The sequence below is a fragment of the Myzus persicae genome, unplaced genomic scaffold (genome assembly GCF_001856785.1).
Source record: "Myzus persicae strain clone G006 unplaced genomic scaffold, MPER_G0061.0, whole genome shotgun sequence".
Classification (NCBI taxonomy): domain Eukaryota; kingdom Metazoa; phylum Arthropoda; class Insecta; order Hemiptera; family Aphididae; genus Myzus; species Myzus persicae.
Window position 1 is genome coordinate 380596 of NW_019104011.1, and position 17944 is coordinate 398539.

The 17944-nt window shown below is 33.7% G+C and overlaps 1 protein-coding gene across 1 annotated transcript; it reads left to right on the forward strand.

Moving 5' to 3' along the window:
* Positions 1-60: 60 nt before the first annotated feature.
* On the forward strand, positions 61-16064 carry LOC111037529 (protein stoned-B-like). The gene is given in 13 exon segments (XM_022320160.1): positions 61-395; positions 7781-9677; positions 9680-11515; positions 11592-11743; positions 11813-12124; positions 12194-12420; positions 12509-12743; positions 12813-12981; positions 13037-13151; positions 13234-13400; positions 13474-13625; positions 13693-13903; positions 14079-16064. Coding segments are annotated over 12 exon segments (5592 nt in total). The 5' UTR covers positions 61-395; positions 7781-7806; the 3' UTR covers positions 14224-16064.
* Positions 16065-17944: the final 1880 nt, after the last annotated feature.

A 17944-nucleotide genomic window follows, 5' to 3' on the forward strand; every position in this document is an offset into this window, starting at 1 on the left:
TAATATAGTCTGAGCGGAAAAATCGACCGCCGCCGCCGTCGGGAAAACCCTGGCAGTGCGCGCGGTAAAATTCACGGCGTCTGCCCTCGTCCGAGCTCGTCGCCGTCGTCCGCGCTCGACAACCGTCGCGCGCAACGTCACCGATTCCACACGGAGGTGTTCACCGACGGCCGTCTCCCGCGAGTCTCTTATCGTCGTATAAGGCGTCGTCGTCGTGGTCGTTGGGTTTCGCGTTCACCGCCGCAAGTTCTCGACGTGTGGCCGTCACCGTCATCCCCGACGAGGCGCCGCTCCCCTGTTCAGGCATCGTTTTCGGGGTTGTTATTTTTGTCCCCCCTCTGCGAGACCCGATGTCGTTGGGCCGAGTCCAGTACACCGCAAATGCCACGGCACAAGTAAGAATAAAACCGTACAGAGTATACTACACGACATTAATACATATTATTATATATATATATACATATAGAGCGTAGCTTAGATATTTTTTTGTAATTGTTATTGTTGTTGTATTGTCATCGTACACTCTTTTGTTCGTCGCGTCCAAATACACGACCCTCGTCTGTTGTTCTCGGGGCACAGTCGACAGAAACGGTTTTCCGGCTTTGGATTCGGTCGGGTTTGGAGGCGTTCGCGAGACGCGGAAAATGCGAGAAAAAAAAAGGCAGCGCCGAAAGGACGCCGCCGTCTATGTCTACGCGGACCGTATATAGGTCACTGGGCAAGGCCTGCGTACGCACACACACACACGCACACACACACACACACACACACACACACACACACACACACACACGCACACGCACACACACACATAAATATAAATACGCGATATTATAATACAACGAGACGACGCGGCGCGCGCGCACACACGCCGACGACCTTCACTTTGTGTTTGATTATATCGTCCGGATTTAAACTCGAGTAAAAAATAATCGCGACAATCGTTCTGAGCCTCTGACGAACTTTCATTGTATGCCATGTATTTTATGTATTGTGTTTGTACGATTTGTGGTGTGGGCGGGCGAGGGAGTGGGATGTTAACTAAAACGACGATTTGCTATTTTATTGTCAGTCTCCGCCAAAACGAATAACAACGCGCACAAACACCCAATTCACGAGTCTATCATTCACCGATGTAACAACGATTCGTCACATGATATTATATTGTATTTCGGACGATATCATCATGCGGATCGTTGAGTTTCTACGGTTGGCTACGTTTTGGATGTGAGCGATCGCCCAGAAAAACGTATGATTGGTTTCGTATAATATTGTCGTACGCCGTCCGACATTCGGTCTATTGACTGTAATGCGATCATATCGCGTATCAATGTGTGTGTTATCGACAGCTCGTATGATAATAATAATAACGAGAATTGCACTATTATCGTATTATTATTATTGTTATTTCGATCGTATACGAAATCGATTATCCGTCACGCGCAGTGCATACCTACCCACTCACTATATTACAACTACCGCAGCCAACTAGTTTAATGGGCTGGTGACTTTTCCGAGATTCGTCTTTTACTAAATTGTAAAGAGATAAATCTAAACCTCTCGGTTGGTCAGTAAATAATAAATAAATTAAAAGATGAAGTTCACGCCGTCGTCGGATCGGTTACTTTTCGAAATAATCAATTCAGACAGTATACTTACACTTTATTGTATCATCTATGTCATTAATGTATTATCGATTCGGTACTTTAGATAGAATTTGGATCCAAATTGACGAAATATTTATGTTTTATGCTAATATATTACTAGTGCCTCAGTTTTAAAATCGACGGTTTTTGTATTCAATTGAATTCGATTGTGTGTATTATTATCATGCGTATATCCAGTGTCGTGCTAACTCTCATTAGCGCCCCAGGACAAGAATACTTGGTGCCTCTATTAAACACATATATTTATACATTTTCAGCCTTTTAAAATGTTACAACTTTTGCCATTCTAGGACACTTATACCGGTGTACCCCCCCCCCTCCCACGCACGGATATACATGTATTTTACCTTGGTGTACCTACATTGACAAACCAAACGTTATTTCAAAGTTAATCGTTATTTTATTTTATTGTTCTTAATTTAAAAAGTTTCAACAAATTATACGTTTACTTGAGTTTCTCAATAAAAATACATATTATGAATATAATACTACGTTTTTAATGTTGACGATAACAATACTCACTTAGATCTTATATTCACTTGGAGAATTTAATAACATTTCAGTTTTTATTGTGTATAATGTATACCGAGAGCTAAGGCCTGCCGCGGTCGTAGTTTCATTGTTCCAAGCGACAACCGCTCTCCGTTTTTATGTCCAAATTGTAATTAATAGCTTCTTCGAATCTTGAACACATGTTTATTCTTATCTTATACGTCTGTAAATATTAAAAAACACACGTCCTGTGTATGTGTACACGATAGATCATTATTTGCTCGTACACAATGCACCGATGTATTACATAAATATTTTTACTAAAAATTTATGATGATGTATCGTGTTCGGTTTAATACCTTCCACCAATATTGATCATAATATTTGTGAATAAACAAAGCAATGTGTCAAGTTCTACAATGTAAATAGGTTAAAAAAGCCGGACAAAAAAATGACCCTTTAATTCAGAAACCACCACCATAGTCCAAAAGTAATTTTTTCTCCACTCTTGTTTTTGTCCGGTGATTTTTTACTGGTTATTTTGCCAGCTGTCACTTACACAAGTCTACCTTGCAGTGATTGATCCCAAACCAAACTTTTCGACGGGTCCTTTCGCTCTTCCGTGTCCCACGCCCCTTCTCGGAAACTGCTCCAACCAAGAGACAACTTCGAATAAAATTAGTATTGATTGGAAGTAGGCACTTACTATCTTTTTTTTAATGCATATTTTAATGATTTTAAGAACATGTCATAAGAATATATTATACATCATGATTTTGTTCGTATGTGACTGCATTATAATTTTTAAACTCTTGAATGAAATGAGATTCTGTACCCTACACTCTATATACTGCGTATAAATGATAATATTTAGAAATAACGAAGTACAAATGAAAATTGATGATGTTTTAACTTGAACAAATCGTGGCCATTACATAAATAAGTACTACTGATTCCGTTAATACTGTTTAATATTATACATTACAGTATCTAAAATAAATTTATATAAAATAAATAATAATATAATGCACCACTCACATTTATTATTTATACGATACACACTATATTAAGCAATGCAATATCGAACGAAATAATGTATTATATAATGTTACGAATTTAATCAAATTAAACGTGTTGCCCAACTACAGTTACACTGTTATAAATTTATAATTACTTTTTTCCGGGAATAACTATAATGCATTTTAATTTTGTAATTCGGTTAGGTTACTGATTCGATATTATTTCTGCAGACACTTTTTATCGAAATATTCTATTTTCCTATACGAGTGACAATAAGCCTCACGGCTCAATTCCGTGTACAAATTGAATATAAAACCTATTTCGAGAGGGAGTATTCGTCGTCGGATCGGACGAGATATTTATTTTGTATATCGTTTCTGGTTAGGTTACCAGACAAGGTAAATATCATTTTCTTTCTAGCTCATTTCATTCCGCTGATTTCCCGTAGCGGCCGTAGGTACTAATCGTGAAACCAACACCGACCGTTTATTAACAGCAACCGACTGCGGCGGTGGTTAATAGTTTTCTTAATCATCGGTTTTTATTTTTATTTTCCTACCAGCTTGGTCATGATGGTAGCCCGACGAGACAAGGTTTTCTCCGATTTGGGTGTCGTCGTTAAATCCGCGTTATCTCTCGAGCACACGCCACCGTCACCACCCGCCGGAGTAATAAATAATAATAATTGTTAAACTATAATATTATAACGCTACGTGATAATAAAAATTATTATCAATCAGCCTACTGGCCCTTATCGACTGCGCTTACTGTTAACTATGTCGGTCTCATATTATGTGCCATATTACCATAATAAGGAACATTATCGCACGTTCGTTTTATGGCATATCATAGACGTACTCGGTGCGTAACCGGTGACTGTTCAATAACGATTGTCGTTATGTCGATATTATAATATAATGATACATCATAATAATTTAATAATTTGTTGTGTACGTTGAAGTGCATTACCCAATAAAATATTATTGTTTTATAATCTATCACATGTGATATTGGGCTTGTATTATGCTGTTATTGTCTATTAGAGTTTGGACCGGCGACCGCGGTCCACGTGCAGTACATTTCTCATAAAATACATCTATATATATATATATATACGTATAACGTACTACGACGTATCCCTCCTGTTGGTGATTTTTTTATTTTCCTCTTCGCCACGTGTTCTATTTTGGGATCCCGTCGTGAGATCGGTCAATTGGTGAACAAAACAGTACTGCAGCGACAGCAGCAGCGGCAGCATCGCGTCGCCTTTTGTCCACAACAACAATAATAATAATAATAATAATAATATTAATACAAATAATGTCGTAACGATACGTCATGATCAACGCGTGACGACAGTGCCGCTAGTCGTTGGTCCGACGGATGATCGATACTATAATAATAATATATCATCGTAAACCGCACATCCGTCGGCGACGACGTGACGTTTCGTACGGTTATAATATCATACTTGGGAGGTTTTTTTTCTAAGTTCGCGAAATCCTCTTTTTCCGCCACCGGGTACCTAACCTATAGCGATAAAGATTTAAGAAACGCGATACGCCCCTGCACCGCCGGCACAGGACGAGAAGAGATCGTAGTTAGAAAATTTAAGCGGTCGCCGATCGATTTTTCTTATACGGTACGTAAAACAGCAACGGTCGCTCACGCAACAATAATTGTTATATTGTCGTATATTATCGTTTATCGCGTTCGAGTCAGTTGTTTATAATGATAAATTATGCACCAAGGTTCGTGAGAGGGGGGGGGGAGGGGTTATCTTCGCCATAACAGTACTTGCGGTGTTACCGTGGGTACGCGGTGATATAATTCGTGCAGCTCATATTTTCCTCTCGCCGCAAAAAAACTTCTGGAAACTCGGTCGGTCGCGAAACTTGCCGCAGACGAACAGATGATCCGTAGTCTCGCCATGACATATATATATGTATATAAATATTTAATCTTTATTTATATACTCTGTGCTTATACTATACTCACGCCAGACACCTAGTTACCTGCTATTCTACACACTAGTTTTTTGTGAGCACGCGTGGTCGTACTACACGTTGTAATATAACATTATTATTAATTACCATTTCTGAGCCGAACATTTTGGGACGCACCAAAGTTATTATGAGTTATGTTTGCATTTCGCACCAAATGTATAACGTACAATAGTATTATTAATATTTATCCAGACAGTTTTCACGACATCATTATTGTTAATGCAATAGATTATTGCAGTCTATGCACGCTATATTTGACATAATAATATTAATATATAACTAACATTATAATAGGACAAATTTAAATGCACCTTGAGTCCGTGGACCATTCTTTTCAACAATATCATCAGCTGTAACTGTTTTCATTCGTAATATTATGTTTATCAATCAATTATTTTTGAACGATGAAATTTCTGATAACATGAATGATTTATACGCAGCCACTTTGAATAACTAGGTAGGTAGGTGAATACCTATTAGGTAACACTGATAAAATATGACGAACACAATCAATACCATTTATAATTTATTACAGATGTCACTTTAGAGTGTACTGTTAGCTTATATGTGACTAGGTGGTAAAGTGTGAAAAAAATTCCAATATAGAGGATTAATTTTTATGGTACAACGTATTTTGTCGTACAACAACCCGAGTACTAATATTATGTACTTAAATAAATAATAATATTAGTACGTGCACTTATCTATTAATTTGTATTTACACAGCATGATGTATAATGAAAATATAAATCCTAATAAGATAATATTTAAAAATTATAGCCGCAGTTTCATATGTGATTGTGTGAACACTCAATAAATTGTAGCCTTGTAGGATAGGTACCTATACTGATCAAATTTAATCATATTTTAATATTCAAAACACATGAATATACAGGTATATAATTATATAAATTGTAATTATTTACCTTATTATAATATGATTGTATAGTTACAAAATAGTAACTATTAGTAACTAATAGTTTAATGAAATTATTTTTAACAGTGTTTTAAACAAGCAAGGTACAAATTATAAAGCTCAACATTTCATAGTAATTAATTTTGAATGACCATACTTATACAATATAATACTATATAATATTCGTTAATGCATTTTTTGCTTATTTGATGTATTAAAAACAGAGAACAACAAATAACCCAGTGTTCTTGGTTATATAATGCTTATTATATCTTAGGTAGTGATTATCTTGGTTCAATCATGAAATAACATTTAAATAATTTATTCACATATTAATATAATACAAATATACATACATATATATATATATATATATATTGTACATTGTACTAATTACTAACTGTATAACAGTGGTTCTTAACCTTTTTCGAATGACGGAACACTTAACATTTTACAAGATTTTCGCGGAACACAACCGTAAAATAAAATAGTAGTACACACATTTTTAATTTTTTAATATATTAAACAATAATTAATGTATAGCATAAAATTGTTTGCATGCCATACATGTTAGTGTTAGTCACTAAAAAATAATAAAATAATAAAAAGAGTTAAAAAAAATTTAAAAATTTGAAATTGAATACTTTGTATGAGATATTTGTGCCTGATGATTTTTACAGATATTTTCAATATCTGGCCGTATGTACGATATTGCTACTCTCATTTCCTCTTCAATATTTGTCAGCCTTTCTCGTTTCTTTGTTTTGATATTCGTCAGTGTTGAAAATCCAAGCTCACATAAGTATGATGATGAAAATTGTAATAATATTGAAATTGCTTTTTCAGAAATCTTTTTAAATTCGGTTTGAACTGAAATCCAAAATTCTTCTACTGTTCTTTCGGAAAATTTTATTTTTAGAGTTCGATCTGTTGTTAGCGTTATGAATTCTTCCTCTTCTTCTAACGTAAATTCATAACTTGACGTGTTGATGGTAGAAAATGGATCTCATCATTGAAAGTATCATCATTGACATTGCTTGTATTTGTACTTGCATTATCAGTACCAGAATCATGTTTCCGTTTAAGAAATTTGTCAATTTTGTCAAAAAAAAAACCGTGGGCAACGTACTAATACTAATGTATTTTATAACTTTTATTAGTGCAGAAAATAAAATTGTCAATATCTATACGTTTGTTATCGCAGTATGGTGGGGATTATCGTATAATATAATAATAATAATGTATATTAATATATTATATAGTATACTGACACATTATATTATTCGAAAGTTAACGATAACGTTTTTGTGTACAAAAATAAACCAACAAAACCTAAAATGATTCTATTTTGAAAGAATTTTTTTTTCACTGATTTTAAAATTTTTGCGGAACACTTATACGAAGTCCACGGAACACCTGTGTTCCGCGGAACACCGGTTAAGAACCACTGCTGTATAACCAGACTTCACCCGCTAAAAAAATTAACAAATACATCAAGATCACCTATATATATATATACGAATATAATACAATTTATCATAATATTAAATGGCACTATATAATAAGCGTATATCCGAGTTTTAGTTCAATTATTATTATTATTTGTATCTTACATTACTTTATGATTATTAATTATTATATAAATAACTGCTAATACAATATTTTTTATTTTTGTTTAGAATCATCAACCTATCACTTACGGAACATGCTGAAAATACACAAGGGACTAAAAAAAAAGAAGAAAAATAAGAAAAATAAACACAAAGAAGAAGAACTTTTCAACGAAGAAGAACTTGAAAAATATCGTCGAGAACATCAAGAGGGAAAAGAAGCCGAAGGTGAAAAAGACGGCCAAGAAGAGTGGCAGAAATTTAAAGCAATCACTGCTGGAATCGACGATGTCTTAAAAAAAACACAAGGAGATCTTGATCGTATTAAGACAAACAGTTTCTTTCAAAGGAAACCTACACAGACTGAACTTAAAGCCGCTGAAGATAAACTCGAAGCTGAAAATAAGGCAAGACTAAGAGAAGAAGAACGCCTAAAATCTGAAGCTGAGGCTCGGACTGCAGCTAAAGCAGAAGAAGAAGCAGCAGCTTGTGCACAGGTTGAAGAAGAATCGTCATCAGAAGAATCAGATAATGGTGATGATATATTTGACACTTCATACGTCGATGTTATAACAAGTGGGGAAGTAAAACTTGCATACATTCCAGAAAGCCCAACTGAAGAAAGCACAGAGTTTGATCCATTTGATACATCTATAGTAGACAAAGTAATCCAACCTAATCCATCAAAGAAGAACAAAAGGTACATTAGTCTTGGGTGTGCGGTTGAAGTTCTTTCTGGCAAGGAAGTCGATATCAATCCAGAGGTATTTAGGTCAACTGCTGTTCGAAAAAGACCTAAACCTGTAAATTTATTATTGGAGAGTTTTGACGAAAGCAGTTCAATCGCAAAACTTGTTGATGACAAACCAGTAAAAACATTACTTGATGACGATCCAGATTTACCTACTGACGCATTACCGTTAACAATAGTTACTCCTATTGAGATAAAACCGCAGCCGATTAAAAAAGAAAGTAAAAAAACCCCCGAACAAGATATAAGTCAAATTATCAACGAGTTTGATACACCGCTTATTTTATCTGAAACTGTAAACACACAATTACAGTTTGATGACGATATTGACGACGAGTTCGCTGCATTAGCTGCTGAATCATTGTCTAAATCTCCTTTACCGGAGGACGTTGATCCTTTTGATACGTCTTTTGCAGATCACCTTGTACCTGCAGTCAACAATCTCAACATTGAAAGTGAACAAATCAACCATCCAACTGATAAAAAGGTAGCTGAAAAAGATTTTTTTGAAATTGTTAGACCACTAAGTGTTGAACATAGAGATTTGTTGGGTGGAAGTACAACAGATTTATCAGTTATTGGGCATAATCCAATTGAGCCTCATAATCCAGTATCTGAAACTACGCACATTGATCCATTTGATACATCGATTGCAGAAAGTTTGTTACCAGGAAAAGGAGAATTAAAATTACTCGAGAAAGAATTATTAGAAGATTCTAAAGCACTCTGTAAAAAAATAATTATTGAAGAAGACGACGATTTTGATCCAAGAGCTGAAGACATTGTTCGACCAGCTGAACTAAATCTAAAAGAAAAGAGAGTTAGTATACCAAAGGTAACATTTGCGTTAGAAAAAGATTTGTTAACTGACGACCATCACGGTGAGCTGCATGTAGCAAAACCATTGACTCCATATTACCCACAGGACCAACCAAACGAAGGCAATTTTGAAATTGATCCATTTGATACATCATATGTGCAACACGCACCTGGAGAGGTGGAATTAAAATTGATAGAAAGCGAATTAGTGGAGACTGAATCAAAGTGTACAGATATACTGACTGAAGAAGAATTCATACCTCACATACTTCACACGCCTGTTGAACCAGAAATTGCCGTTCCTGAAGAAATCGATCCCTTTGACACTTCATTTGCAAACGACGCTGCGCCAAGTCAAACGGAAATAAAATTATTAGAATCTGAATTTATACATAAATAAGTATGGCAAATCCATTTTTAATCGGTGACACAACATCTACCTTCACCGATAATAATAACACTTTTAATCCATTTTTAACTAACACAGCAGCAGATTCAGAGCCTCAGAATGATAATCCATTCTTTTCAACGTTTGGTGCATCAAACACTATTCCAGACAACACAAATCCATTTTTGGCGTTCTCACAAAATCCTGAACCAGCTCAGTCAGTGGTTGACCTGCTGGGTATTAATGAAACTCCCCAGACTACTATAATAGAAGATGCATCTAAAATGAAACCTCCACCACCGAGACCGGCTCCACCAAAAAGACCACCACCTAGACCAACACCACCACCTCCACCATCACATGAAGCCAAAGAACTCATTCTCAGTGTAACAGGAGAGATGGATGCGACTTCATTACATTTATTAGACAGATTAGCAAAGACCCCTAGTCCCATTCCAATGCGAGACTTATTAACTCCAAGCCCAACACCAACAGCTGACTTACTAGGATGTGAGGATCTTCAGCCTCCTATAAATTCTCAAATGTCAAGTGTTTTTGACCAACAATCAAACATTAATGATCTTCCATCAGGATTAAAACCAGAAAGACCAAAATTTCCACCCAAAATTGATTTTCTCATGGATGATTTATTAGAAGATGTTCCAATACATGAAGGTATACAGCCTGAAGAATGTTTAGTAAAAAATAGAACTCCATCAATCCCAGAAAACCCACCATTAACTGTAGAATCGAAACCGCCTTCAAGAAAATCTTCAAATGAATTTATTCTTCCAGTTAGAAGATTATCCCATGACGTAACAGAATCAAGAAAAATTATGCCTGATTTAAGTAAAATAGCAGATCGTAGGAAATCAGATATAGGTCATTTCGCACCGATATTACCTTCTAGAAAACCAACCAGCCAAAGTGATCAGTCACTTTTAGAAAGTAAAACTGAAAACATAATTCAAGAAATCAATGAACCTGAAGATAAATCATGTGATGAAATGCTTAAAAATACACCAGAACCTAATTTAGTGCTTACTGAAGAAATCCCAGACCAAAAAGTACAAGAAGAAATTATTCCCGAAATACCTAAAGAAATAAACGCCGAGTGGGATGAAGAAAAAAATGGATTAGATTTTGATTCACAACAGCAAATAGAATCTTCTGATCACATTGAAATTGATCCTCCATCGAATGATACAAAATTGACGCCATCAGCAACAGACCTTTCACCGTTAGAATTGACAGAGAAAGAAAATTTGTCTTTTAATGCGTTTTATGTAAATACAACTTTACCAACATCTGAATCATTTCCCTCATTTACTGATGGAGATGGAATGGGAGAGCCCTTAGATATTGATGCATACGATACAAAACCAATACCACCAGTGCCTGATCCGTCGCCTTTCCAAGAAATACCTACTCAGGAAACATCATTCAATGCTGTATTTGAAGTGCCCGAGGAAATAGCGACTACACCATTCGAAGTTCAAGAGCCACAACAATCAGACAACATTGAACCGGCTGTAACTACAAACGTGCCAGATCCATTCCCGGTATCAACAGGGAGTGAAAATCACGACGCATTTGATGCATTCGCTGCAAAATTTGACGATTCTCAAAATGATGGAAATACATCTGGAGTAGCATTCGACGCATTTGGAAGTGTTTCAGGAGGAGCGTTTGATGATTCAACAATGGGTTTTGGAAACGATGATAACTTTGATTCATTCTTATCAACACATCAAATTCCCGCTGCGCCACAATCAACACCAGCTAAAGTTACCAGAAATAATTCCGGAGAATCTTTAGATGAAAATGATTTCAATGTCTTTATTAGGTACTTATAGTTATAACAATAATATATATATGTACAATTGTCTTAACTATAATATTATAAAACTATACATTTTTAGACCTAAGACAGAATCAGACAACACCGATCAATCTGCTGTGCCTTCAATAGCTCCTCCACCTAAAGTACCTACAACCTTATTCCAAGAAGGCCCGCCTTCTAGGTTTAATCCATTTGATCAAGAGCCAAATGAAACGAATTATAAAAACCAAGGTAATGAAAAATTATATACTATAACGTTTATAACATTAAAATATCTTTTATAATTATTGACTCTATTAGATACATACTCTCCTCAACCTATTCCTCAACGAAGTGATTCTCAAGAGACACCACCAAGTCCATTGTTTGATGAAGATGTCTCTCAACCCCTTGAAGAATTTCCAAGAGTCAATTACAATGGTGATGGCTGGGCAATGGAATTAAGACAACCAAATAAGAAAAAAATAACTGCTCATCGATTTTGGAAAAAAATATTTGTTAAAATTACATACCAGGGAGAAAATCCTGTCCTACAATTGTATAATACTAAAGATGATAAAGATCCATTCCAAGAATTACCATTACAACCAAGTTATTCTGTATCCGATATTGGTAAGTATCTATTAAGTTATTATAAACGACATTTTTTAAATGATAATTGTTAATCCTTATTATTTTTAGGAGCCCAACAATATGATCAATATGGCAAAATATTCACTGTGAAACTGTTATATATATTCTATAAAGAAAAAGCCGGATTTAGACCAGGTCAAGTAACAAAAGCTGAAAGGCTAACCAACAAACTGAGTCAATTTGCAGCTTATGCTATTCAGGGTGATTATCAAGGTGTAAAAGAATTTGGTAGTGATTTGAAGAAATTAGGATTGCCTGTAGAACATGGAGCTCAAGTAAGTTAATTACCACAACTATCAATATTTATGTATTTTATACTAGTATATTAGTGTGTATATACTTACCCATATAATTATTATATAGACTACGACATTGTTAAAATTGGGAAGTCATAATTTTGAAGACATGAAACAGTTTAGCGTTTGTATCGAGGAAGCCTTATTTAAGCTTTCTGCGCATCGTGATAGAGCATTGAATTATAAAGTAGAAGATGTGCAAATTACTGCAATTGATGAACTATTTGTTGACCAAAATTCACAAGGATCAGTACTAAAACAAATCGCACGGGTCCGTTTGTTCTTCCTGGCATTCATGTGTGGTAAGTATTGGAGTCAATTTTCAGTTTGAAATTACATTATATTCCTATTTGTTAATGATGATATTTCAGGAATGCCCGATGTTGAGCTGGGTGTAAATGATTTAGTTCGACAAGGCAAAGAAGTAGTCGGTCGTCATGATATCATTCCGGTAGTTACTGAAGAATGGATTCGGTTGGAAGGGGTTGAGTTCCACAATTGTGTACAACAAGATGAATATGAGAGAACAAGAACTATAAAGTAATATTTTACTTAACTTAATTAAAATATTTTATTTATTGTTTCAAATTAACAGGTTTAAGCCTCCAGACGCTTGTTACATCGAATTAATGAGATTTAGAGTAAGACCGCCCAAAAACCGTGAACTTCCTTTACAATTGAAAACAACAATGTGCATAACAGGAAATAAGGTATCTACCTAATTTTAAGTTTAAATATAACTTAATTTTGATGTTAACATAACTTTGATGTAAATATGTTCAACAATTTTAGGTGGAATTAAAAGGAGATGTGCTTGTACCAGGATTCACAAGCAGGAAATTGGGACAAGTGCCTTGTGAAGACGTAGCCATCAAGTTTCCAATACCGGAATGTTGGATATATCTATTCAGAGTAGAGAAGCATTTTAGATATGGATCTGTGAAATCTGCACACAGAAGGTATTTATAAAAATAAAACAAAACCTTTTTAAACACTATTTGCTTATCGTTTGTTTACTTTTTATTCTAAAAGGACGGGTAAAGTGAAAGGCATCGACCGATTTCTTGGTACAATGGACAATCTTGAGCCTCATTTGATTGAAGTGACATCTGGTGAGGCCAAGTACGAACATCATCACAGAGCTGTAGTGTGGAGAATGCCGAGGTTGCCAAAAGAAGGACAGGGTATGATATTGCGATATAAACAACCACTACACGTACTGACCAATAATATCGGTCATTTTTTTTTCAGGGGCGTACACTACGCACAACCTCGTATGCCGCATGACCTTAACGTCGTACGACCAAGTACCCGAGGAGTTGGATAAATACTGTTATGTTGAGTTTACAATGCCGACAACCCAGGTGTCGCACACCACCGTTAGGTCGGTATCGATTGTAAACAGCGAAAAAGATTCACCGCCTGAAAAATATCTGAGACTGATGGCCAGACATGAATACAGGTAAATTGATTAAGCATTAAATACTATAATTATTGTTTATTAGATTCTCGGTAAAAGTATCTTTCACAACATGTAGGAGTGCTTAGTTATAAGTAGGTACTTGTCTTAAGAATTGTAATAGAACATCGTTTGATTTCTATTGCAATAATTATTATTCATTGGAAATTTTCCGCAGGGTGGAAATCGAACACATACATGGGCAGATTGAAGAAAACCCATACTTAGCAGCGACTGCGATGCCCAGAGCCACGCAACCTTCGTCGGAAGCAAAACTACCACCGACCCCGCAGGCTGCTTCTGACAGCGACTCTTCTTCTTAAATAATATACCATTTAAATAGTGAATTGTATATTGCTATAAGATTGTTATGATGTTATAGCATTTGTTGATATTCAATATTAGATTGTGATCTCTTCCTCTAAAGTTAGGTTAATACATAATTCATACAATGTACATAATAAATTTAGTTTAGACAATAACATTTTGTCGAATACTCTAAGACTATACTACCACGAAAAGCACATTAATAAAAATATCAAAATCCACGAGCAAGCTGAAATAAATGACTACTTATTTCATACTATAAACTATTTATACTATAACTTATCGTCGAACGGTGAAATTGAAAGGCCGTTCCATACTGTACAGACTGTACCTACAAATGAAAAATTAGACGCTTATCATGAGTAATTTTCTTGGTAGATTTTTTTATTAGTGGGCTTTACGGTATCGAGTTTATAAGATGACAATAATACGCGTCGATATCGTTTTACGATGTCTCCCTAAAACATTTTTTTTAACGCTCATGCTTGGGATGTCTCATTATTTTTAGTAGCGACCTTTTTGTATTAGCTGTAACGAATACGTGTTGTTTTTCATACTCTACCCGTGTCGTACATGTGCCATAATAATTATAATGTCATACGTTTTACGTAGGTAACAATAATACGTAAAAAAAATCAATATTTATGTTTACGAAAATATCCATAACAAGTATTATGCTCGCGTATAATACCTGAACAATAATAATTATTCATTATCTACACTTAGTATATTATTATTATTATTATTACTATTACTATTACTATTATTTTTATTTTTTTTTTTTGTAACGAAGTAACGTACCTACTTATTTGTTTTTTGGTCATGTTATTACCGTGTAAATAATTTAATTAAATACTCCGTAAAATTATAAGCCACACTTACACGACTAATTTAGCGACTGCGAATCGTATATTCATAATATGATACATTCGTCGTCGTACAGTGTACATAATGTCGTAGGCTCGAATAATCGGTTTACTGTCGATGATCGTTTATTGTTATCCAAAGAGATTTGAAACAAAGTTAAATAATTATAATAACCATATTGGTATTATAGAAATACAACCCGATTGTAATTATTCGAAACATAACGAAAAAACAATGTACTCCACAACTACCACTAGTCCACTGATATGCAGAGTGCAGACTACGCGTGGCTATATATACTACTAAATAAAATACAATTGAAAATGAAACTATTTATTAACTTATATACATCGTATTAAAATAAAACAGTATATTTTTTTTCGTCGTAGGAATAACTCATTATCATTATACTTCGCCGACTCAGGTGACTGTAATTTAAATTCTGATGGCGCCAACACCACTTGTTTGTTTTTCATCTAAACTTTTCATAATATTATACGTTCCGGGCGGTGTTTTGCTATACGCAATCCAGAGTATTACATTTTTCGATCAGCAATATTAATTATTTTTCCAAACACAGTGGTGTGTTATACAATACCGACTTTATTTTTAATTATGTATTATGTATCTCACTATCTTCTGTGAAATGTATTAATCGTTTTTGTTGCATATCATGAAGGTATCAAAAACTTTTGAACGCGTTATTTGTTATTTGTTACTTTGTAAGACGTAAAAAAATATTAATGAAAATATATAATATTATTGTAATAATATTAACTATTAATATTACACTGACAAAATATTAACCATTAATATTGTTATTATAATATAGCTTTGATTGTTACATTTAAGATTGAAAGAGCAATACGCATGTCCGTACTTCTCGTTGTATCAAAATATTTAGGTACTCTGAGATAAGTACACATGTATCTATTTGGAATACCAAATTACCGCATATGTATTAGTTGGACTTTATCCGTTATCCAATACCCCGCCGGTTATAATATTACGGTGTAGTGAATTTTAAATAAATAACCTTCTTAGAAATTTGTCCTGAGTGCATAAGATAACTCAACATTCCGCGTTAAAGTCAATATTTAAGACGTATTTTATGTTAAAATATTTATATAATTATTATAATACGTACAAGCATATTAATGTGTATCCTCAAAAAATGTATTGTGATAAAACATTTTAGACGTTCCGTTTAGAGTATATCGTTTGATTTGCGTTATTTTATTATTATGTTGTTCTTGTCGATATTAAGTTTGATCGATTATTATACTGAAAAAGTTACGTGCGCGTTCGATTAAAACAATAAAAAAATATATTGAAATCTTTCCAATATTCATCTATTCCATCATGTTATTTCGTTTGCGGCATACGAACACCTGTGTATTTTATTTATGTAGTGTTTGAATGTTTCTGTTTTTTATTAGTGTTTTAAAATGTTTGAATGTTCGTTATTATTTAACTATTATTATACCTATCTATATTATTATTATTATTATTATTATTATTATTATTATTATCATCATCGTACGAATCATTTGATTCCTATCACGTGTAAGAGACATTTTATTGTAAAGTATATTTTTTATTTAGTTCAGTATATTTGTTATAATAATAAGTACACATAACGATACATTAATTAAGTGTTTATAATTATTATATGTATGAACGAGTATACAATATATTCAGTATTCAGTGTATAACTATATAAAACACATTTAAGACTATATAAATATAAAAATAACTTTAAAACGAATTGCTGTTGTTTGTTTTTTGATTTGAACCATTTTTAACGTGAAGTATTTACTACAGAGTCGTGAAATAGGTATAAGAATAATTATATCGGCTGCATCAACGTTTGTTAAATAACAATATTGAGAAATTATCAAGCTTAGTGTTAATCATTTTTTAGACTATTCATAGAGCATAAAAACCTGTCTACCACATGATGATCAGAACTGTGGTAAAGCTGCCTCATAAATCTATAAAAATTGGGTTTATAATTAAAAATTAGTATAATTTTATAAATTACCATTTGTTGAATTCGCTAAACCTTAAACACTAAAATATTATATTATATTGCCATATTGGTGTTAAAATTAATACGACTTGATTATGAAAACATTAGTTACTGAAATTATTACTCTAAATTATTATTATTATCAGTCCATTGAAAAAATCTATAAATACGTACTTAATGATGTTTAGAATTTTTAAATTATGGATATAATTTTGTCCTTGTAAACTTTAGTCATATGCTTGTTTGTCCCACTACACTGGGTCGTCAGTGCTGCTACTGGGTACCTATAGTATGATATATTAAATAATTATAAGAAAGAAAGTGCATAATATGAATAGGCGTTATTGGAATGTCTCAGTGTTTTGGTCTTTAAATTTTAAGTTTAATCATGCATTCGAAAGTATAAGTGTCCTAAAAAATATTTTAAAAAATCGATTTGTCAATACGATAGCTCCATTTTATACTGACTAGTATACACAGGCTATAGCTTAGAGATACTATCCTCAGTAAAAGTATTTCTTCAAAATGGTATATTTTATAATTTTATGCTTTCTCAAATAATATATATTTAATTAAATCTTCCAGTATAATAATATATAAATGCTACTTATAGATTTTTAAGCTCTTATCTTATCGAATGCTATTAGACGAAAAAAGAAAATTTTGAGTTATTGAAAAACATTGCCCCGTTCTTAAAATAAAATTCATATAAGTATCTACCTTATTAACTAACAATATAATAACAGTATATTAATAATTATATTTGTACATCATTGCAATAAATTGACACTCATTATTTAGTTGTTTTTGATATCATT